The following is a 23,838-nucleotide window of genomic DNA, read 5'->3' as shown; positions in this document are numbered from 1 at the left end:
CCTCTGCGCCCGCCCCGCGGGCTGACCGGCCCGACCGGGGCCCGCCCCCGGCGCCCACCATGTACGCCTTTGTGCGGTTCCTGGAGGACAACGTCTGCTACGCGCTGCCTGTGTCGTGCGTGCGCGACTTCAGCCCCCGCTCGCGACTGGATTTTGACAACCAGAAGGTGTACGCCGTGTACCGGGGCCCGGAGGAGCTGGGCGCCGAGCCCGAGAGCCCCCCGCGCGCCCCCCGCGACTGGGGCGCGCTGTTGCTCCATAAGGCCCAGATCCTGGCGCTGGCAGGTGAGAGAGCGGGCCGGAGGGACGGCGGGACGCGGGTGGGGGCCGGGACCAGGGAGGGGGCCGGGCACTGGGGCGAAGGGGTCGGAGGGGCCACTGCTTGCTCCGGCCTCCTCCTCCCTCCCCCTGGGCTTTTCTTTTGGGCGCGGGTGTCTCCAAAAGGCCAGACCAGTTAAAAATACGGGATGGTCCCCTTTGTCTACCAGGTCTCCCCGACACTCCCGCGCTGTCAGTCTGTCTCCATGTCTCTTTCGTGTTCATTCTCCTCTTTCAGTTTCTGTGTATTCTTCTGGCTCCTTCACTTTCCCTTTCTCTGCCTGCCCGTTTGTGACTTCAGTTCTGTCTCTCACCCTTTTGCCTCTCTCCCAGTTTCTTGTCCTCTTAAGTTTCTCCAGCTGTCAGTCTCTCTCCCTTTAACGCCCTTGGTACCTCCTGAGAGTGAGAGGGCAAGGCAGATATTTTCAGGCTCTTCTCCAAGGGGCCCTCTTCACAGAGGGAAGCTGTGACATCCTGTCCCACCTAGGCCATCCTTGGGCAGGATGAGGAGACCTTGGACCCTGGGCTCTAGACACCTCTCTCCTCTGTTCTTCCCTGGCCAAGTGACAGAGGTAAAGAGTGCATGACCCTCACTCAACATCCCTTAGCCTCTTCATCCCTTTTGAATCTCCCAGAAGGAGACCTGAGGGCCAGGAAGGAGTTCTTAGGATCTTCCATTTTTGCTTTCCCAGAACTCTGAGAAATAAGCACGCCAGGTGGTATCATTCCCCTCCGATAGGTGAGGATACCGAGGTCCAGCTGGCACTAAGAGAAGGCAGCAGCCCTTCAGTTTCCTACACCCAGTTCTTTCTGACTTACTGTGATTGCCCTGCCCTTTGTAAAGAGATGGCAGTGGACCCTCTTTCTGAGCTAGTTCTAGGAGGCTGAGGTGCAGACATGGGAAGAGGAGGAAGGTATTACTTTTATTTGCAGGATCTACCTTACAGCAGCAGACCCAGGCCGGAAGCCACCCTGCCTTCCACATGGGAGGGAAGAGCAGGGAGAGGAAAGAAAAAAGATAATGCTAATATTTTATAGTTTTGAGACCTTTCCTTCCCCTCCCCACAGCCCCACGCCCACAAATTCCTTTGCTTTCACACATTTAGACTAAAAGTGAAGCCAGCATGTATCATATTTAAATATGACAGATAAGGAAACTGTGGCTGAAACAGAAGAACTTGCCTGGGGTCTAGTGGCCAGTTAGCAGATTCCAGCACTGGTTTTTGACAGTTCCTTTCTACTACCTTCTGTTGCTTCTGGAAAGCTGGTTTGCAGGAGTGGAGGAACTGGAAACCATTCAGTGCCTGGAGACATTTTTTCATAGACTGTCTCCTCACCACCTCCCTGACCAGCCTTTGGGGCACAGGGATATGGACCCCTCACAGCCTACTACCTGGGTCCAGAAAAACAGAAGTAGAAAAGGAAAACCTTTGTCTCTGATTGGGTTTATTTTGTTTGTTTGCTTGATTTTAATTACCTGAGGGAAGGGATTAGGAGTTTATACCCCAAGAGTATAGGAAGTTGTAACTAGGTTGTAACCTTAGCTTCTACTTAGCTGAAAGAGAAAGTGTGCTTCTTGATGGCTGTATTAAACTGGTAGGCTTAGAAGGGCCTAGCAGAGAGGAAGCAGTGTGTGCCCAAGGGGTCCAGGGTCTATATGTGTCTAGTCTGTGGTGACTGTTTCATCTCTTAGAGATAGCGCACTCATCCATTTATTCATTCAGCAAACATAAACACTGTGCTTTTGCTCTTCAAGCACTACAGAGGGACAGCTAAGGCAGATGGTAGTGTCCACTGATTAATTTTAAAAACTGACAAGTCTTCATAGGTAGGTGCATATAGTTGCTGGTTTGAGGACCATGAAACTTGAACTTGTGGACTATTCATACTTCCAGTCTGAGGTTCTTAAAAAACAAACCAGAAAAGCGAGGTAACATCTGGAAACTGGCAGAGTGGATCGAACGAAGAAGCCTAGTGGCAGTATGAGCAGAGTGAGTGGGAAAGTGTTTCCTCCACCTCTATTCAGTCCCACCCACCACCTTTCTCTGTGAAAGGTGGTGGGGGAGGAAAGGATTTGAGGTTGGCTGGACCATAGTTTGAATCCCAATCAGCTGGTTAATTTTTAAATTGGAGCCACTGCCCCGGCTGCAGAGCTGATTGGGAGTGTTTGACAAATCGTTTGTGCTAGAAGAGCTGTCCTAAGTGACTCCTGACCCCATTTAACATGATGAGGCTTAGAGACCTGCTTGCAGTGACTTGTTAAACCGCTCACCCCCTGACTTCACCTAGGTGTAAATGCCACTGAGTTGTGGCACCAGATGTGAGCAAGTGACCCCTCAGAGGGGCAGCAGAGGTGGTTTTGTGTGAGTTAACTGTGAGCAACTGGTTCCTCTTTGGCACCAGCAGTCTGTTCCAGAGGCAGCTCCAAGGCCACTTTCTGGCCATTAGTGAGGAGTGTGCTAGCTACAGAATGCCCCCAGCATTCTGGTGTGCTCCCAGCCCCCCCCCCCCCCACCGCCTTCAGGTGTATCTCTTCTAGTATCCAAGCAGTGTCAAAGCCAACTACTGTGGAACTCTGCATTTTTCCTTCCCATGGCCATTGATACCCTGGCTTCAGTGTGTGTCGGACCCTACGTCTTGACCCTCTTCTCACCAAATTGTCATCAAAGTTTTAGGAAACCTTTAGTGAGTCTCGCTACATGTCTGTGAAGTAGCTCTGTTAGTTCTCCCTGTGACCCCATCTCATTTTATTGATGAGGACACTGAGGCACAGAGAGTTGCCTGCAGCCTCACTACTAATCACGACAAACTCACCTTGGAACACAGCCTCTTCTGCCGCCACACCCTGCTTGACAATCTCCTTTGTCAAGTGGCAATTCTTGTTCCCCTCAGCCACATGGCCTGCTTGGAAGTAGTGAAAGGAAATGAAAGAAATGTCTGTGAAGCTTATAGCTCAGGGCAAGTTTTCAAGCCAAGGGCAATTTTTACTTTCTGAGTTTCCAAGCCTGTTCTGCTCTTCCTCTGTTACCAGCCTCTTTCCTGCAGGGCACACACCTCACCTGCCCACCTTCAGCTGCCACTTTCCTGAAGAAATCCTTTCAAAGGAACTCCCATCCGCCTGAGGGATCTCCACATAGCCCAAGACTTGGTTCACCTTTGGACGTTGGTCTGTCCTTATTCTCCTTTATTGCCAAGTGGGTTATAAAAATGACAACTACCCATTAGGAACACTCACCATTTTCTAACTGCAACCCCACCCTCTTCTGGGGCTCATAGTATTGAGGTGTTTTTTTGTTTTTGTTTGTTTGTTTTGTTTTGTTTTGTTTACAAAGCTGCATTGTTTCTCTGGGCTCAGAGTCTTAAAAAGGTGTCTCCAGACACCTTTGTTGTGTTGTTATTCTTTAAGTGTGTTAAACCCCTTTTGTGATGAAGTGTTCCAACTTTCTCATTGCCAGGCCTAGTGCTGTTAAGAAGTGAATGTACCAGTGTACCCACATGTCTGAGGTACTGGTATTTCAATGACAGCAGGGCCTGGGGGGGACAAATGTAACTTCTCAGGCCCTACTATGTAGAGTTGCCATCAGGGACAAAGTTCTAAAGGAGAAATGGGCCCCATTCTCAGAGGGCCCAGGTAAGTGCTTGGGAGAGAAATCAGGCCCTGGGAAGTATGGAGAAGGGACCAGTTTGAGGAGGGGTTTTCAGTGTTTCTTTTAACACTTTCCCTTCCAACTACTCTACTGCTACCTTCTTGCAGGCCTGCTCCAGTTTTCACTCATTAATCAGTGCCCCAGCCTTCTAATTTTCACCTGTCTCCAATCTGTTTTCCAAATTCCATTAGAATAATCTTTGAAAACACAGAAAATGCAATCTCAATGTATTGCTCTCCTTAGAATCTTTTAGAGCTCCCTTTGCCCACTGAATAAAAACTTGAGTTTCTTAGCTTGACATAGTGGACTCAGCCTCCCCTAAATTCCCCAGCTTCTCCACCCTTCTGCTAGTCTTGTGACATTTCATGCCACTTGAGGACATACCCTCACTTGCTCCTTAGCCAGTCAGCATGGATTAATCGTTGTCTGACATGGGGCCTGTGCCCATGGAGTTCAGCTTCTAGAAGGGAAGGCAGACACAGGACAGTGAGTGAAGGGCAGTGGTAGAAGAGGCGGCAAAATACACAGGGACCCCCTGCCTCAGGCTGTTGCCTGTCTCACCCTCTGCCCCAAGGGACACTCCCTGCTAGCATTCTCTTACTTTGCCTGGCTCTTACTTATGGATCTCCCGCATTTTGTGCTTGTTCCGGTTGGTTGTGAATGTATCTGTCTTCCTCTCAGACAGTGACACCCTCGAGGCCAGGGGCCTGCCTTCTTTGTCTCCACATAGGTAGTGCCTAGCATGTGGCACACTTCAGTCCGCTCATGTTAGCCTCAGGAGCTTTGGGGAGACAGGTGGTTTTTTTTTGTTTTTTGGGGTTTTTTTTGTTTGTTTGTTTTTTGTTTGTTTGTTTTTTATGCCTGAGGAGAAGTAGGGCAAATAGGAATCTCTGTGGTAGCAGCTTGTTTTTCAGAACAGAAACCTGCAGTGGGATTTTGAGGTTTCATTCAACTTTGTTCATCTGGAAAAAGTCAACATTCTTTATCATTCCCTTGACCAAAAGAAATGCTGCATTTGGGGAATATAGCTTCCAAAGCCACGTTTTTCTTGCTTTGGTAATTTTAGCTCATTCAGGGCTCAGGTCCCAGTTTGGCATTGTCGGTCCAAATAGATCACTTGCTCCAGAAATGCTTTGGAACTTCTACAAAGTTAGCAGCGAGGCAGGGGACTAGCCGATTTCATATGCAAAGATTGTTGCATGTCATCAGTGGGAGACTGCCAACAAAAGGATTTATTTTTTTTTTAAAGCAAGTGAAACTTTTAATTTAGGCTTTGACATGTTCTGCTGATATACTTTGAAGCAAAGATTGGAACTTCTCTGCTGTCATCTGTTGCAGATTCTACTGAAATGTTAACCATGGATGTGATTTGTCTTATTCAAGAACCACTCATTTGTTACAATGACATAGAGGGTGCTGCAGGGTCCCTTGGAAGTCTGCTTCTCAGGATTGAAAGAAAAAATTTCCCCAGCCCAGTTAAGGTCTTGCTTTTTCATATGGTGATTTGTCATTCAAGCACACACTAGTTTGTCAAAAAGTCAAATTCAATTTTAGATCTTCAGCGCCCAGATTAATGTTTCCACTAGGCTTACCTGCTCTATCTGTGAGCTCTTTAGAGAGAGAAGATGCATGGACTTTTTGTTTGAAAATGCTTTCAGAAAAGTGTGCATATCCTGAAGAGGTTTTCTCTGGTTCTTTGAACTTCTGTCGGTATTGAATTATCCTACACCTAGGATAATTCAGCCCTTTACTGGGTAGAAATAGAGGAGGAAGACCAGGCTTCTTTGTTGTTGTTGCTTTCGCCTTCAAGAACTGATTTCCTAAATATTTATCAGGTAGTCACCAGGTGCCAGGTTCAGTGATAGGAATGTCATCAGACTCTATAAACACCCTTGTGAGAGAAGAATTCTTGCTTCACCTGAGACAAGAACTATTCAAACAGTTGTTTGGTGAGTGCTGTAGGCAGTGGGCTAAGTCTTCCCACATAGACAAGGCTTATAAAGAAGTGTAAGTCGACTTAGTCAAGAAGTATGATACTTGAACTGAGGTGGCAGTGGTTATGAGAGATGCTTGATATGTTAAGGAAGGAGAATCTATGGGGCTTGGGAACCGACTGGTGGTGATGATACATGGGGTGATGATGTGCAGTGGTGCGTCCCCTCTCCCCAGGAGGATAGCACTAGAAGTTAGGAGGGGAGTTAGTTTGAGACATGTTGCATCTCAGGGCCCCTAGATGGCTGGACGGATACTTCAGGAGAGTGCTTAGGCATGTGGCTTGAGATTCAGGAGAGCAATTTGAAATTGGGCTGAAGACGCCAGCATGGAAGTCATTAGCCACAGGAGGAGTGAGGTCGCAGTGGAGAGGGTGCAGAGGAAGAGAAGCATGCAGGGTAGAACTCTTCAGAACCATGCAGGATAGAACTCTTCAGAACACCAGCTTAAAAGGGTACAGAAGAACATTCCAAAAAAGGTGACTGGGGAGAAGCTGCCATAGAGGGACTGAGAATCAAGCATGTCCTGGAAACCAAAGGAAGAAAAAAGTTTTTGGATCCCAGATATCAGCAGGCGTTTGCTTCTTTTTACTACAGAGCGAGTACTCCCTCCAAGTTTGTTGGGGAGACATAGGATAAGACAGCTAAATATATATGTAGGAGAAGGAAAGATTTGCAGGGGATATTTTGACATTTTTCAATGTCTGAGTTTTACCCTGTGGAGGAAGGTTCAGACCTCTTCTTTGGGGTCCGAAGACCTGAGTTAGAGCCAGAGAGTGGAACTGACAGAGGTGAGTGGGAGCGCTATAGTAATAGCAGGGAAAACAGATGAATAATGCAAAGGGCTTCAGTGTGGTGATGAGTTCCCAGACATTGGATGTGGCAAGCAGATCAGGGATATTCTGGAATGGAATCCTGCCCTATGGGAGAATTTGGTTAGATAACCTCTAGGTCACTTCCTTAAATATGGAGGAGGAAGTGTTGTTAGAGAGCTCAAAGAAGCTAGGCTTTGATGTCAGACCAGCTGGGTTCAGATCATAACTCAGCTGCTTACCAGCTGTGTGACTGCGACTTTTTCCTTCCTTCATTTTCTTATCTCTAACAGAGACAGTAATCATCTACTTGCCCACTCTATTGCTTAGCAAGGTAATAGGGAAAAGTGACACATAGTAGGTACTCCTTAAATATAGGCAGCTGTGAAGGACTAACAGGGGCTAAGAATTACTGAGAGAACAGCTTGCTTAGTTGTGGTACCACCCTTTATGGAAAGGACTGATTTAGAGGAACAAGCATATGTAAGGAGCCGACAAGTTTAAAATTTAACTTGTGTTGTGCTTTAAATCCTCCTAGGGCTTGGCTTAAGCATGAAACACTTACAGTTTACCCCCATGCTTTGCTTCTCCACGGCCTTTTGCTGGGGGCTTTTTTTTACCCTGGCAGCAGTAAGAGGGTAGCTAGAAAAACGAGCCAACCGAATGAGGTCCCTGGCCAGTGAGACTGCCTGTGGGGAGACCGACTGAAACCTGGGTAGCGGTTCCCGCTCTCTCCTTTTGGATGCCCCAATAAGACATTGCTTCAAGCATTCCTATCTAGAAGCGTGAGGTCACCTATTCTTACCCACACTGCTCCGGAGAGAGACTTGGAAGATCCTCTTTACTGGCCGGTGGGCACAAAACTGGAAGGGCTTGTTGAGGTTTCCTCCCTTGGTTCCCATATTTGACAGGACAGAAAGTCACTAGAAGACGTGTCGTCACCTATGGAGTCAGCTGTAGAGCTGACCTCCGACCTGTGCCCCCACCACTGCAGGTCATCTTTTTTTTTTTGTCTAGGTTGGATACAATCCTTAAAACCCAGAATTTTTGTCTGCCTTCGATCTTACAAAAACAAACACTGTAGACCAAAGAGTGTATAATCTGCCTGCCTTTTCTGTGGCCTGTTTTTAATGCAAAATAAGATTTTATAGGATTTTTGTACAGATAAAAAAACTTTAAATTTGGATGTAGATTTTTCAAACAAGTCATAGTTTTGTAAATTTTTTTCTATTTAGTCTTTTGAAATCTCGTTCTATCAAACCTGTACTAAACTTTCTGACACTGGATTCTTTTAATTGCCCAGCATGATTACATCTATCAGGAGAGGGATGTCCAAATAGCACATACCCCATTTACTGTATTCTAAAAAGTTTTCAAAGATTTCTTGACTTTTAAAAACAGACTTATATTAAATTTCCTGTCCACCTGCCTGTTTTCAAAAACACTCCCTGCCTCTAGTTTGCCCCCAGTGGTGTGTTTAATGAGAGGTCCCTTTCACTTAAAAATGGCTACCAAGTTCTATATTTTTGAAGAGCAACTTCTGCTGGTTTTTGTGGTTCTGGATGGAAGCTCCATTTGGGGATTCGTTAGAGCTTGATGGCATTGGTAAGCATGTAGTTCAGGAATTTGGCTTTAAGTCCTATTTGTGTAGTGTAGTTTCAATTTGGGAGTTTGTCAAAGCATTCTCCTAGAGCATAGTGAAGCCTTGGGAGAAAGGCACTTCAGGAGTTAAATTGACACACTCACCATTTTATACATGCCTTTTAATTCACTTAAGGAAGATGCCGCGCTTGATAATTTTTCTTTTGTTCCTATAGGATAATCAGGTGTAGTCTCTTGCAGACCTAATTTGAAATTCTGACTCTGCGGTTCAATAGCTTTATGTCTTAGGTAAGCCACCTCACATCTGTGTGCTGCAGTATCTGCTTCTGTAGACTATGGTGTTTCGATAGAGTGATGTTAGTAAAGAATTTGACACCTAGCCTGGCACATAATAGGTACTTCTATAATATATTTGGCGAGCAGATGAATCCATCTAGTTGACTGCTTAGTAGCTAGAAAGGAGGAAGAGATGGCTGGTGCCCAAATGCTTGGTCATTTTCTTTACCCTAAAAAACAAAGAATTAATCAGGAAGTCAGAATCATTGAAGGCTATCTCTTCAGAGTATACACACTTATTTTTGTTTACATACATTATCACAAACTGATCACTTGGCCTTGAGCTTTAAGCAGCTGGAAAGTCAGGCTGACTGGAGAGTTTTCCACGTCCTTCTGAATCCACTGCAAGTTTCTCCTATGGTCCCCTGGAATTCAATACTAGAAGTATATTCCCAAGCCACATTAAAGATGCTGTGTGAGGTTATTTGCTGTTTCAGAGAATGCACACTACTGCTCACATTCATTAAAGTGGCCAGTGAAGAGTTAGATCTTCTTGTCACCTGTGTTCAGGATTCCTCTCACAGCTCATCCATCTTGCTTGCCACTGCCACATTAATCTTCCCAAAATATCTCTTCCATCATGTCTCAACCTATGGCAGATACCTGCAGTGGTTCTCTGCCATTGGATAAAAGCCAAAATTATAGCTCAGAGGGGTAGTGGTTCACAGCAGCTACTTATTGAATACCTGTGACAAGAAAGGCAGTGTTCTTGGTGCTTAACATGCGCTACCTTATGGCAAACAGTTTTAGGTAATGAAACAGACTCGGATAGGTTGAGTAGCTTGCCCAAGTTCACATAGTTAGCATATAGTAGATCCAGAATTCCAAACCAGGACCTACTTGATTCAAAACTTCAGACTGTCTTTGATCCTGAGCTTCTCTCTCCCAACAACTTCTTCCATTTTTTACAATGACATTGAGTGTTGAGTAATCTTCCATGGACTAAATGTAAATGTGAGGCAGCACCTTAAATTCTGGGTTAGTAAGGAAGGTCTGTAGGCCAGAGGCTTGCCCCCATTTGAGGCAGCCTCCCTGAGGAAGTCAAACCTTACATTCCAATTGAGGTTATTGGCACAGGCTGGGATATAAGTGTCCAAAAGATAAGGAATGTTGAGAATAGTGCTCAGACCAGAATAGGGGCTCAGTAAAGGATGAGTGGAAGCTTCAGATCGCCCCCATAACTCTTCCAGGGAGCGTGAGTCAAGGAAGAGATTGATGGGCATTAGAATAGAGCCAGGAGGAGCCCTCCCTGGTGGCACAGCGGGTTGGAGCTCTGCACTGTGAAGCTAAGCCTAGCCCTGGCGGTTTCAGTGCGAGTTCCATCCCCGCCCCAGAGGTGACCCACATGGCACAGCTGACCTCTTCTACTCTGCCGCTGCTCCCCTCAACAGTGTACTTTGTCGATCTGCCTGTTCTGCTTCTCGCTCTGTTTCTGGTGAGTCTTCTTGCCACCCCTGCTGTACCTCATTTCTGTATGCATAAATAAATAAATCTTTAAAAAAAAAATAGAGCCAGGAAGTAGTTAATTCTCAGGGAAGCTTTAAGAGCCACCCCAGCCCATCTGCCCCAGACAAGCATGGAGGTACCCAAGATCCAGGTACCTGTGATCAGGAGGCCTGTAATTGGAGCTATTGTCTGCTTCTACCCTTTCCTGAACTTGAACTTGCTCTTGTCATCTCACACTTCCTATACTGTTCAGCCTGTCTTTGCAAAGAACCCATTCAAACCTGAGTTCTGGTCACAACCTATTTCTACTGTGCCTAGACATGGGTAGTACTTTCTGGGGGCTTCCTGAGGACAGAGAGGTCTGGCAGGATCTTCTGCTTTGACTTTCAGGCCGGGGGATTTCAATGTCCTTATCCACAGCCATCATTCATTTTTCAGCATTTATTCTGGCCCTAATATGTTCCAGGTATGGACTTGGAGGACAGAAAGACCTTACCAAATTCTGACTGTACCTTACCTTGTGGGTGGTGTTGGACCTTATTTGAATCTCATTTCTTCTTTTGTAGAAAGAAAAGATAGCTAATAATACCTAATTACAGGATTGTTAAGAGGTGTTGTGCCTTATACTAGATATTCCATAAATGACAGTCTATTTTTTAATTGAAATATAATTCACATAAAAATTCACTATTCTAATCATTTTAAAGTGTGTAGATTCAATGGCTTTTGCAAATGATGTTCTGTAACCATCACCTCTATTTTTAGAAATTTTAATCACTTCTTCCCAAAAGATTCCCTTTTACCCATTAAGCAGTTACTTACCGCTTTTTCTCCCCAACCCCCAGGCAACAAATCATCTTTCTGTCTCTATGGAACTGCCTATTCTGAATATCTCAAATCAGAGGAATCATACAATTTGTGGCCTTTGTCTCTCATGAAGTATGATTTTCTCAAGGTTCATTGATGTTATAGCATAGATCAGCTCTTCCTTTTCTTTTAGAGTTGAGTAGTCCATTGTATGGATAATCCCACACATTTTGTTTATCCATTCATTTATCACTTGATCAACAATTAGGATGTTTCCATCTTTTGTCTTTGTGAATAATGTTGCTGTGAAAATTTGTGTACAAGGTTTTGGGGCACATGTGTTTTCATTTCTCTTGGGAATGTAACCAGCAGTGGAATTACCAGGTCATATAGTAAGTCTACGTTTAATGATTTGAAGAACTGCCAAGCAGTTCTTCCCACAACAGTGGCCCCATTTTACATTCCTACTGGGAATGCTGATGGTTTTAATTTATCCACATCTTCCTAACACTTGTTGTTTTTCCTTTCTTTTACTACTACTACTACTACTATTATTATTGCCCTCCTAGTGACTATTCAGTGATACCTCACTGTTGTTTTCATTTACATTTCTCTTATGACTGGTGATGTTATTATAATGCATTCTGTAAGCATTCCATCATGCTTACTGGTGCAGCCACCTTTTGTAATATTTGATTAAACATTTTGGTTTGAGGAGTCCCTGTTGTATGGCAAAGCCAATGATATGGGCTTTGATCTGAGATTACTCACACTCCAGTGGAGAAGATAGACCTCAAAGCAGATAACTGCAGCATGGTAAGGAAATAGGACACAGAAAAGGTATTTATGATGTGCAATGGCACCTTTGAGGAGAAAAGAAATTTAAGTGAAGGTTGAATGGAGTTTATCAAGCAGACAAGGAACGAGGGTGACATTCCAGTTAGCTGGATGAGCGTGGAGCCTTGGACAGGGGTGCAGGGGGTTGGGTAGAGGAGGACCTCCTGTAACCACGTGGGGAGTGGAGCCCTGAGGTCTCCACCTCGAGAAGAAAGCCTCCATCAGGCCCTGAACTAGCAGCAGGCTGTGTTCAGCTTTCTTATTCCCGTGCACTTGTCTGTACCATGCTTTGTTGTTTTTAGGGCACATTAACTCAGTTGATTTGATCCCCACTTGAGGTAGATGTGCTATCTCCATTTCTCTACTCACTGACATGGCAGCTTGCTTGACTTCTCATACCTACCAGGAGACAGAAGTGGACTTGGAATCCAGGCTGTGTGAGTTGTGTTTTTCACAACTGCAAGCTCAACCCCAGCTTGCCTTAACTTGTCATTCAAGGCCATTTATTCTCCATTCAAACCACTGTAACTTTCTACCTCACCTATCTCTCCTGCCTGTGACAGAACCATCTTTCATAACCCATCCAGGTATATTACCCTAACCTTGCTTATTTGACTTCTGTTCTTTCCCACTCTTGTGTGAATCCTTATTCTCCCCCACCTGACTCCCTCATGATCACTGACTGTCCAAGTGCCATCCACTGTGCAAAATCTTACCATACAGAACTGATCATCCTTCCAGCATCCTGACAATGTCTGTAGGAATTATTTACTTCAAGTCACAGATGTCAAGTCACAGATGGCAAAACAGTCTCAGAGTAGTAAAGTAACTTTAGTTTGCTTTAGCAAAAAAGGAGTCTAGCTCAAAAGCCATTTCCTCTCAAAACCCTGCTCTGGATGCTCCAAACAAAGTGATCTTCCTTATCCCCAAGATCCAATAACAGTTACTCTCTCCATTTTCTTTATGTCCCCAGGGCCCAGAAAAGATCCTACAAGTGTAAAATCTCAGTAAATGTTAAATGGAGGCCAGGAAGGGAATACTGTGGGCTGCATCACACAGTCTGAGTTCTCACACTGTGCATGGTATGGCTTTAACCTCTGGGACCCCACACTCAGTTCTCCAGGTGGGAGCCCTGCCTATCTTGCTCCCCTCAATCCCTGAACCTGATTATTATGCAGATGAATACATGAACCCTTCGCCATTTGAAATCTCAGTTTCCTGATACACATTTTGAAAGGGTTGGATGAGGTGATTTACCTCAGTTCAAATATTAAATATTACTTAGTTTTAAGAGTCTGGACGATTGCTTCTCTACCACCAGCCTGATCCTCACCTGTAGAGTTTCAGCTCAGGGAGGCAGAGCTCTGCTGTCACTCCCAGTTTGGTGACTCTATGTCAAACCTTTGCCCTTGAACTTGGCAAACTGAAGATTAGCCCAGGAACTTTGTCCCAAAACTTTTGGAAATCCTAATACTGCCCTCTCTTTTCAACCCTTGATTCTCTTTCTCTCTCTTTTTTCACATGTAAAAACACACATCCACCCCAGGATGGATCCATCAGGATCATTTCATTGGGGCACTTTCTTCAGGTTTTACATGTTAGCATCTTTTTGGCTTAGAACAAGTCAATAGTGTTTTGTAGGGAGGAACCTGGTTGCTCTTTTAGAAAGACCAGACTGCCTTCTGTTGCTCATAATTATCTCATTGACTATGTCTTATAGATGTACAGAGAACAAGAATAGGCTCTTCTTGTGAAAATACAACCGAGGGCTACTCCGCTGCTTCGCAAGAAAGGCCATTTTCATCTCTGGTTACAAGGGAGATGTTAACAAAGACCACCTCTCTCTTTTTTTTTGAGCAATTCCAGTACACGCCATACCCTACTTAAGTCATTCCTTTGTTTTTAAAATTGGTTTCATTATTCACCATATGCCTAGGGACATGAAATGATTCCAAGTATGTTGATCACACCAATTTTAATATCTCTTTCTTTGAGTGCATAGCATGCACCAGACACTGTGTAGTGAGCTGTCATCCCACAACTCCCTGTGTAGAGGAGACATCTGAGCTCATAGAGACTAAACCCCTGTGTAGCCCTTCTCTCCCTGTCATCGAAGCGCTGAGGTTCATACTGAGGTCTCTCTGATACTGGATCATCACCTCTGACCAGCGGGGCCTCCATTCCTGAGACCCTCAAGACAGCTCTGGGACTTGAATACATTCTGGAATAGTGCAGTGTTTGTAAGCTTCCTTCTCAACTTTGTAAACAAGTTATGAGGAGAGAAGCCTGGCCTGGGGGAAATATAAGGACATATTTAACATAGTCATATCCATGTGCACAGCCACTCACACTCATGTATAAAGACCTGTAGAGACTGGATTTAGCCAGCCCCCAGGCCTTGTGCCACATCTGACTTTGGGCAGCATGCTAGGAAATTCATTTAGGATGAGTAGGGGGAGCTTTCGAGGAGTATAAGAGCCAGTAATTCCCCAAGTCTCCGTTCAAGACTAGAGAAGAAGACCCTAGAATACTTACCACAAGGGGTCAGTTTCAGAGCAATTTTAAGTTTCCACAACTTCCTCTCAAGTTGGCACTCTCCTGTTTGAATTTTTATTTTTGACATCTCCTGTATGAGAGAAATACCTGGGAAATAGAATTTTAGAGTTCAATAGAAAAATCATCATCCTTTAGATTATTGGAAGATCACCTTAAAGAATGAGAACATGAAGAGAAATAATGCCTCCTTGTATTTCACTTAACAGCTTATAAAAACTGTCCACCCACTTTGATATGTGTTGCTACCACATGTAAGCAATAGGCATGCAGTCAGAGGTCTGTTGCTGATTCCTGCTTCTTTCTCAGCTCATGTTTTGAACATGCTCCTCCATCCTCTTGGTTCGAATTCCTTCATCTGCAAAACAACAGAGCTGAACCAGTTGTTCACTGAGGCCCCTCAAATTCTGCCATTGCTGGGATGATACCCAAAAAATGATAGTGAATGCTATTCTTCTCTCAGCCTGCCCTGTGTCTGAGATGTGGGGCAGGCTCTGACCTTCCAGTCATGCTTTGCCTATATAAGAGCCTTTAGACCTCTTGGTACCTGACTTGCAGAAGTACACCAAATTTTTCTATGAAGCTGCTTGGCTTAAAAAGATCTTGCTTGTATGTTAGTTCAGTTTAAAATAGATAATAATCTGAAAGCCACTGCAATTCCAAGACTCTAGAATTCCCTAAAAGGTCAACCTTTAAGATGTACTTAGAGAAACCCCTAAGCAGATTCAGCAGACACTCTTTCAGTGCTGTGATGCAAGTGCTCTTTGATACCCTTAATCTTCGACATGATCTATCTGCACAGCTGCTTTTAGGATCCCTGCGTGCCTGGGGTTGGTTTGTTTTTCCTTTTAACTGGTCTGGCCTCAGTTATTTGCTAGCATTTGAGGTTATGGGCAGTTTGGGTATTTTGACTCATATTGAAACTTGTTCTTTTGATATGCATTTTAGAAGACAAATCTGACCTTGAAAACAGTGTGATGCAGAAGAAAATAAAAATCCCCAAACTTTCTCTCAATCATATAGAAGAAGATGGGGAAATTAAAGATTATGGGGAAGAAGATTTACAACTTAGACACATCAAGGTAACAAAAACTTTCCTTCTTTTGGAAATATGTAGGAACATTTTCAGCTTTCTAATAACTAAAAAATTCTAGTCTGGTCTCCTCTCCCCACAAAAATGTTTCCTGATGTTATAGACCATGATTTTTTAGGTGGAAGGAGGCTCAGGACAGCTAGCATGCTTGCTGGCTGAATTTCCAGGGGCCCCTGACTCACACCTGGCACCAGGCTGTGTCCTGTTTGTGTTGTCTGTGCTGGGCCATTGCTGCTGAGCGCTTGGAATGGTGTGCTTCTCTGCACCCCACTCTGGAGAGCTGAGCTGTGCTCTAGGCTAGAACTGAGCTAGAGCTGTGCTCTGGGGCGGAAGTTCCAAACCAGCTACTACCAGACTGCCCTAAACAGTTAAGGGTAGACTCTTTGGGGAAGAGGTTTGACAGATTTGCAGAAGGGGGTTTAGAGGACCCTGGATTGAAAGACAACTTTTGCACAGATTGTATTTCCTGTGGTGTGCTCCTGGGTTAGTCTTCTCCAGGGTCCTTTGTAAGCCTACTAAAAATTTCTTCAGCAAGCCAGGTGTGTTTTCATACAGTGGGTAGCCCAGAGGAAGGGAGGATGAAGAAAGCATTGACTATGGCCTGATTTCAGACACATGGACAGAGACATTCCTCAGGTCTAGTGTAAAAGAAGCAACTGAAGCCAGTTCATTGCACTCCCACTGTGGATCTGGCCCAGTGCCAATCCCTGTGGTCTTGGAGATTAGTCAATCCAGCTCCTGCCCTTAGGCCTCTAACTGTACAGTGATGAGACAGGTACCGAAATTGGTGAGCATTGCAGTTTTAGCTGAGGAGTTCATCTAGACTAGCCACACCCAGTGCATCAGTGTTAGAGGATTTGTCATGTAACTCAGTCTCAGGCATGTTTTTTTCTGTTTTCTCCTTAAATTTCCAGAAATGTAATGAGTGGTTAAGGCAGTCCTGACCTTTGTCAAAAGTTCAGAAATAACTGAAGTTAAACAAAGAATCACTACGCTAGTAGCTAGTAAAAATTTACCATGCACACACCAGAAGGCAATTTGCAAACAAGGACCACTCAAACCTAAACACTGAGTGAGACTCAGCAGGGGCTGGGGCTTGGGGGCTAGAGGTTGGGAGCATAGATTAATAGGAAGTGATCTAGATAGTGAGAAGTCAGTGACTCTTTCTGCTTCACAATGACTGCTTATAATACTAGAATTTTCTTAAATGAAATTTTCTCAACTGATAGAGAATTGATCTGTTACCTCCTCACAACCTTGGGAAACAGTTAAAGTTTTGCTTATGATTTCCAGAGGTATAATCAAGAAATGACCCATGTCAGATTAGTCTAGCAAAATAAGCTAAATTAAGCTTTGTCTGACTAAGCTGGTTTTGTCTGCTTAAGGAATGCTCAAGGCTGATCTCCCTTTGTTTTTTATTTTAACACCTGACCCAGTTAAGTTGTCCAGAATTTTGTGTCCTTAGTTGTCTGGACCTCCCACAAGTGTCCCCAGTCAGGAAAAGCTCACAGCCCTCCTGCCCTCAGGGAAGAATTCAGTTTGTCCTGGAACTCTCAATCCCGCCCAGTGGAAGCTTTGTCCACTTAAGCTGAAGTTTCCTCAGGCGTCTGAAACCCCAGCCCTGGATAGTCCTGGATAAACCTCTTCTCGGCAAACTGTCTTGCTGAGCTTGGCCAGAGTCCAAGCCGCATTGTGAGAGAGAGATGAGCACTAGAAGTTGGGCTCTAGGTTCTGACTATCTGTCGCTCACTGTGTACCCCTGAGTACACTTCTTTCCGTCTCTGAGCCTCTTTTTCCTCACCTGGTAAAATGAGGACATTAAACTGAAGGAAACTTTGATACTAGTATTCTTTGAATACTTGGAACTTTTTACTTAAATAAACATTTATCAAGCACCTGCAAAGTGCACATTCTGAATTCATAGTAGAGAGACAGAGAAAATAAGAATGGTTCCTGCCCTAGGTTAGAGTTCTTTGCATCCTTCCCAACTAATGCATTCTTGAGTAAAAGGTTATTTGTTGAGTACCATCCCCCCCCCCCCACACACACAACTGTTTTTTTTCTTTTATGTTTTTGTTGTTGAAGAGATTAGATTTGAGGAGTGACTCCCCTGGGAGGGCCTGTCCAGATTTCTCACTGATCCTCCTATGAGCCAGACACTGCCCAGGCAGTGGGTGGGGGCCGGGGACTGGGGAGGGCATTCATGGGAGAATACACCCCCAAGAGGCAGAGGAATTGAGTAGACAAAGCTCTGGGAACAAAGTCCTGGTCCTGCTGCTAACTGAGTATGACGTTGAGCAAGACCCTTCCCACTGTGGACCTCTGTTCCCCACTTGTAAAATGAAGGGTTTTGACTAAATGTTCACTCGAGTTTCTCCAAGCACTGATGTTCTATGGTTCTGTGATTCTAGGATTGTCTGGGGAAATATTGAGCTGCAGTCCAAGAAAGCCCCAGCTGCCCTTGCCTGAACTGATTCTCGTTGTCCTACACAGAGACCTGAGGGGCGGAAGCCGAGCGAAGTGGCGCACAAGAGCATCGAGGCCGTGGTGGCTCGGCTGGAGAAGCAGAACGGCCTGAGCCTAGGCCACAGCACGTGTCCAGAGGAGGTCTTCGTAGAGGCCTCGCCGGGCACAGAGGACATGGACAGTCTGGAAGATGCCGTCGTGCCCCGGGCTCTGTACGAGGAGCTGCTGCGTAACTACCAGCAGCAGCAGGAGGAGATGCGCCACCTTCAGCAGGAGCTAGAGCGGACTCGGAGGCAGCTGGTACAGCAGGCCAAGAAGCTCAAGGAGTACGGGGCACTCGTGTCCGAAATGAAGGAACTCCGAGACCTCAACCGGAGGCTCCAGGATGTGCTGCTGCTCAGGCTTGGCAGTGGTGAGTGCCCCAGCAGCCCACCTACCCCTCACAGCGCGGGATGCTTTGTGCCACCCTCTGCCAGGAGAGCATGAGGGGGAGAGGCAGGCCAAGGGCCCCTGAGGCAAGGGAAGGGCAGACTTGGCTTAGCAGTCACCCCAGAGTCAGACACTCTCCTCCCACAGTAAATCCAGTAGGAGCTTATGCAGCAACCCCCAGCTATAGAGAATGTGGTGGGGAGCATGGGAAAATGTGACTCAGCGCACAAGAGCTGACAGTACTTGCCACCGCTCATTTATGCATTAATTCAGCAAGAGGCAGTACTAGCAGTCATAGGAAACCTCTCCTGGGAGCCTTCAGGGTAGTATGGAGAACTAGACATGGTTCTTAAAAAGTGTATTACTTTAAGTCAGCAGCCATGCGAGAAGTGTGGGGGAAATGGCAGGAGAGTTCAAAGAATGGAGAAGGGCTATTTGTGACTGCAGGAGATTTCAGGAAGGCGCTGGGCCCCAAACTGAGCCCTGAGGTGGGGCTGGTGTTTCCTGTGCAGGAGGCACTGAGGGGAGCAGCCCCAGTGTATGGGAAGACATCTGGAGTGGCGAAGAAGAGATACTGTGACTGTAGTTTGAGGACAGTTGAAGGTCTTCAACATTCTAGGGATCTGGGGTGTCTGCATTTATGTTGGTAGAGATGAGAAACATTGACCTTTTTTTTTTTTTTAAATCAGGCAGACCTATAACCTTAGAAAGATTAATCTAAAGATATATCTGACTCCTTTATTATGCTCAGAGGAGAATACCATAGGCTCCTTTATTGCATCTGATTTTTACAAGCCAGTTTTGTAAAACTGACTTTAAGGTTTTCTCATCTAATGTAGTTTAGAAGTAGGAATTATGGGAAATCTGATAGATAGCAGCCTTGACCACAGAGAGCAGTGACTGCTTACCAGAAAGGAAACACACTCTTTCAGAACATAGTAATCCAGACAGATGCCAGTCGGTATTGAGGACGTCAGTATAGCACAAGTTCATAATCTTCACATTCCCTGAGGATAATCATTAACCCTGACTCAGCTTGCTTCATCTAAAATGGGAGTGATCTTGTCCAAAAACACAAGTTCTATCCCCAAAGTTTAAGCCAAATATAGATACAGTTTTGTATTCAAAAAGGAAGGTTTCTGTTGTCTAGATAGTAGATAGCAATATCTTTGATCTTTGGATAAATATGCTCTTACTCATGTTACTTGGTAGGTACATTTTACTTCCTTCCCTCCTTTCCTCTTTCCTTTCACAAATATTTCTGGGCCCCTGCAGTGTGTGCCAAATTTTTGCCTAGTGGGGCAGAGTTTGCTGTATTTAAGGTATAACAAAGTCCTCTGTCCTTGAGGAACTTCGAGTTTGGTGAAGGAGACAGCTGCTGACATAATGAGTGACTATACCAGGCATAAAAGCCACCTGAGGGCCGAGGCATGGGCTGTGGAGACCCGAGAAGTTCCCCCACTAAATTTGGGGGAAGTCTTCCTGAAGGAAATAACTTCTAAGCTGGAGCCTGAAGCTGAATTGGTGTTATCCAGGCAGCAGTGGGTGAGTGGGAGGGTGAAGAACAATCTAAGCAAAGCATCTCTGGGCCCGGACATTCTCATCTGTAAAGCGAAAATAATTTCCCTTAGGGCCTGGGATGTGGCAGAGTGACTCGCCTTCAGTGGATCTCAGTTACTTTAGCTCCTTTTCCTCACCCTTACTAACAAGGGGCTAAGACAGGGTTGTTTGATTTAAACACTCACTCCCCAAATCAGTTGGCTGTTTGCCCTTGGGCAAGTCAACTAAGTTCTACCTCTCAGGATCTTCTGACAGAGGATCGGTGGGGTTCTATGTAGGTTTGCACATTTGTTCACTCTGTCAGTCAGCTGACACTGACCAGATGCTTGAATCCAGGCACTTGAGGAGACACAAAGATTAAGGCATTGGAAGCCAGGATGTAGTGATGGACGTTAACATACAAGCATGTAATTAAAATGTAAGAAATTGGGGTGGGGGTGCTAACATTCGAAGTGGAATTAGTTTGAGATGACACCCTGCTGCTAGAATAATTCTTGCTCTGTGCACAGTGCTCAGAAGCCTGAGACAAGGCAGAAGCAGCCAGAAGGTGACCCCCGAGGCCCCGTCTGAGTCTCAATTTAGGTGCCCTCTAAATATATATATATGTATGTATGTATGTATGTATATGTGTGTATAGGTATGTATATGTATGTGTGTATATATATGTATATATATGTATATGTATATATGTATGTATATATACATACTGTCTGCCTCACCTAGGGCCCAGCTTAGGGACCTTTTGTCTTTGTATGTTGGGTCATCCATCTCATAAAAAGCAAATGCAGAGATGGGGTCACTGAGCAAGGCAAGAGACACTCTGTTTTAAAGGTTCTCCACCTAGAAAAATTACTGCTAACTCCTTCAGCCAGTGGGGTCCTGCAGGTGGCAGATAAGATAGTCACAGAGCAGAGGCCTGGCCTCTTGAGCCTCATGGGGACTTGGGTAGCAAGCAGGTCCCCTGGCAGGAGTTGTGACAGTGCATCCTGTGGAGACTGGAGCAGCTTTGGGGGTGACGGCAGCAACATGGTACAGATGTTTTGGGGACTTACCCAATGGCTTCCTCATTTGTGTATTGATTCATTCTTCTTCCATTCATTATCAAACACAAGATGGCTTTAACAACAAAGATTCTGTAGAACACGGAGATGTGAAGGAACTTGGAGAGGATATAGGTTGTTGCCCTCATGTTGCTGATGAGGAAACAAGCCCAGAGAATGCCAGATTCCAGGGGTCCCCAGATGCTTGCTCTTGTTTGCCTTGGTGGCCTTTACCCTACCTGGACTTTTTGAGTCTTCCAACTTCACTGTCACTAACATGGGGTTGACCTATCCTGACACCCCACACCCCTAAGGAATCTTCTCTGTATAAAACAACTTTTCTATGACCCTAGCATGGGAAGTAGACCTCTCTGATGAACGGAACCGCATTATAACCTAGGGTCCCTTCTCCCAGGGCCTCTGTGACAGGGAAAAAATACAGTGAGGAAGGTTCATATACAAATATAGCCAGTAATAAGCACATTATAACTGTTTAATAAATGCCAGTCTCCTTTTCCTTTACTGGCTTTTCCTGCCCACCTCCCAAAGAAGTAAATGAAGACACAAAAAGCAAAGATATTCTAATTTTAAAAGTATGTATTCATTTGTGCATAAATCCATTTAAAAGACACTTATGGAGTGAATGCTTTGTACCAGCACCATGTCAGGGGCTGGGAATGTAGAACATAACAGTCATAAACTAGAGTTGTATTGAATAAACTGGTGCTTAACAGAGAATTCTGAGGGGAGTAGGGGAGCAGAACAGTAGAGAGCCCGTTGCAAGGTTGGTGCTGGTGTATGCATAGTAGTAAATTCTAGGGACTTCTTGCATCTCCTTACCTAGAGTTCTTAGGTGTAGAGATCAAAGGCCATAGCTTAGATAATGCTCAGTTTGCAGCCATTATCTGTAAGTCCCACTTAGGGTATTTCAGTTCATTTTGATGCAATTCAGGTAATCTAGTTAAGGGAAGAAGCGAAAGGGCTCTGTGACATAAAAAGAGTTTCAGTGCCTGCCTTCAGGATGCGCACAGTCTAGGTATTGCACAGACAGAACAAAGCAGGCGCTGCAGTCGCAGGAGGAGACATGGGTGTTTGGGATTTTACGCACACTTTGTCAAGGAATGTAGGTGGAAACGATGGCATCTAACAGAAGAAACACACATAAAGAGAATGACCATTATTCATATACACACTACAAACTTTATAGCACCTTGACATGTTTAATCCATTGGACTGTCCTGATGCACCTGATGCAGGCCCAAGTAAGGATTATTATGTCCAGTTGAGAGGAGAACATTGAAAGAAGAGATTATCATCCCTGTTGGCCAGATCACAAACTGGTTGAAAGTTGTGAAAAGGAGACCGCCATCCACCATCGTGGCCTGCAGACCTGTCTCGGCACTTTCGAGCTGCATTTCTAGCACCTCTGTTCCCCTCTGGGCTTGTGCCTTGTGTTCAGTCCAAGGTCTGTTAAAATACCAGCTTTGATCTTTAAAATCCTTTGCGGTCTAAGCTGGATTCTTTAGGCACAGGTCTCTGATGGTGCCTTTGTAAAGGCAGCTAATGTCAGCCAAATGCCGCCCGCCAGCTTTCCCCTGTACAAAAGGCAGCCTGGACTTTAGTAGCTGGGGCTTCATGTTCCCTGAGGTTGAAGCTCAGCTCTCTAATTCATACCTGTGCAACTTCAGGCAAACAATTTAACCCTCCTCAGCCTCTGTTTTCTCTTCTGTCACATGGAGATCTTAATGCCTATAAGTACAGGCAAGAAAGCCAAATTGGTGATTAAGGGCCTGCAAGGTCCCTGAGATCAGAAACTGGTATGTCCAGTATCTTGGGCAACTTACTAAACTCTCTGGACCTCAGTTTCTTGATCTGTAAAACAAAGAGAATAATGATGCCAGTCCTTAAGTTAGGGGTCTTAAGGGGATCAAATGAACAAATGCATGTAAGATCTCTGCCCAAGGACTGGCATCTAGAAAGCCCTAGATGGGCTGGCCTGAATGGTGAAAGCTCACTTGAGGGTGCACGTGAAATGGTGACCTACATGCTTGGCACATCATAGGCCCCATTGTCCTACAGCACAGTAGGACACAGTTGTTTTACACAGTAATTGTCTGACATGTCTTAATCTTTGGTCAAACACTCTGTCTCCTGGAAGTTGCTACATCCCCTTTAATAAATTTCAAAAATCCTTTTGACTAGTCCATGTTTCAGCTACTCCTGAGTTGGATTTCAAACTCAGTGGTGTGTTCTTTATAGATTTCGAGCCCCTTGTCTCCAACTCCTGTCCCCAACCACTTTTTGACCCCAGTTTAACAGTTCTTCAGACATCACTGGTTATGATTCAGTTTCCTCTCTGCCAGGGCAGGTCTCATGGGGCCTATTTATCCTAAAGCTCTTTTCCAATCTCCATTGGCCTTTCGTTCATTCTCACAGTAAGCAAGACTGCTCACGCAAGCTGGACTTGAGGGAAGACTAAGAGGATGACCGGCAGACATCCTTGTAGGGTCAGGTTTTTATGTCTGCACCCTAGAGGTGAGACCCAGGACCTCCACCATCTGCCACCTGCCTCCATTGTTAGCAGAGTGGAGTCAAAATCACCATGCCTTGTGCCTCCTTAACTTGGATGGAGGAAAACATCTAACAGTAAGAAGTGAAATCATCTCTCTTATCTCCACTTTGAGTGGTTTTTTGTTTTCTAAAAAGGGTTATTTGTTTTATTTATTCATGCCTACAAGAACTGGGGTATAGGTCAGAAGTGCAGGGGTGAGAGTGTTTGCCAGAGACAAGAGTGGGGAGCAGAACAGGCAGATCTACTGAAATACACTGCTGAGGAGAGCAGTGGGGAGACAGGAGAGCTCGCTGCATCATGTGGGGCAGGTTGCTGTCCAGGGACCTAAC

General features: G+C 45.2%; 2 protein-coding genes across 3 annotated transcripts in view; both read left to right on the top strand.

Moving 5' to 3' along the window:
* AGBL4 (ATP/GTP binding protein-like 4) overlaps nt 1-23,838 on the top strand; it is an 893,441-nt gene that overhangs the window by 687,105 nt on the left and 182,498 nt on the right. The window lies entirely within an intron of this gene.
* BEND5 (BEN domain containing 5) overlaps nt 7-23,838 on the top strand; it is a 45,576-nt gene continuing 21,744 nt past the window's right edge. Inside the window, exons 1-3 of one of the 2 annotated variants that reach the window (XM_004678982.1) lie at nt 7-285; nt 15,298-15,431; nt 17,936-18,320. In XM_004678982.1, coding sequence (XP_004679039.1) covers nt 60-285; nt 15,298-15,431; nt 17,936-18,320 — 745 coding nt within the window. In that variant the 5' untranslated portion in view covers nt 7-59. Of the gene's footprint in view, nt 286-15,297; nt 15,432-17,853; nt 18,321-23,838 lie in introns of both variants that reach the window. The other variant, XM_012722336.1, reaches the window with a different exon arrangement.

This window comes from Condylura cristata, unplaced genomic scaffold (genome assembly GCF_000260355.1).
Source record: "Condylura cristata isolate star-nosed mole 26May11 unplaced genomic scaffold, ConCri1.0 scaffold00008, whole genome shotgun sequence".
Lineage (NCBI taxonomy): Eukaryota > Metazoa > Chordata > Mammalia > Eulipotyphla > Talpidae > Condylura > Condylura cristata.
The sequence above is the reverse complement of the archived record's forward strand: the minus strand, read 5'-3'. Positions and strand labels throughout refer to the sequence as shown.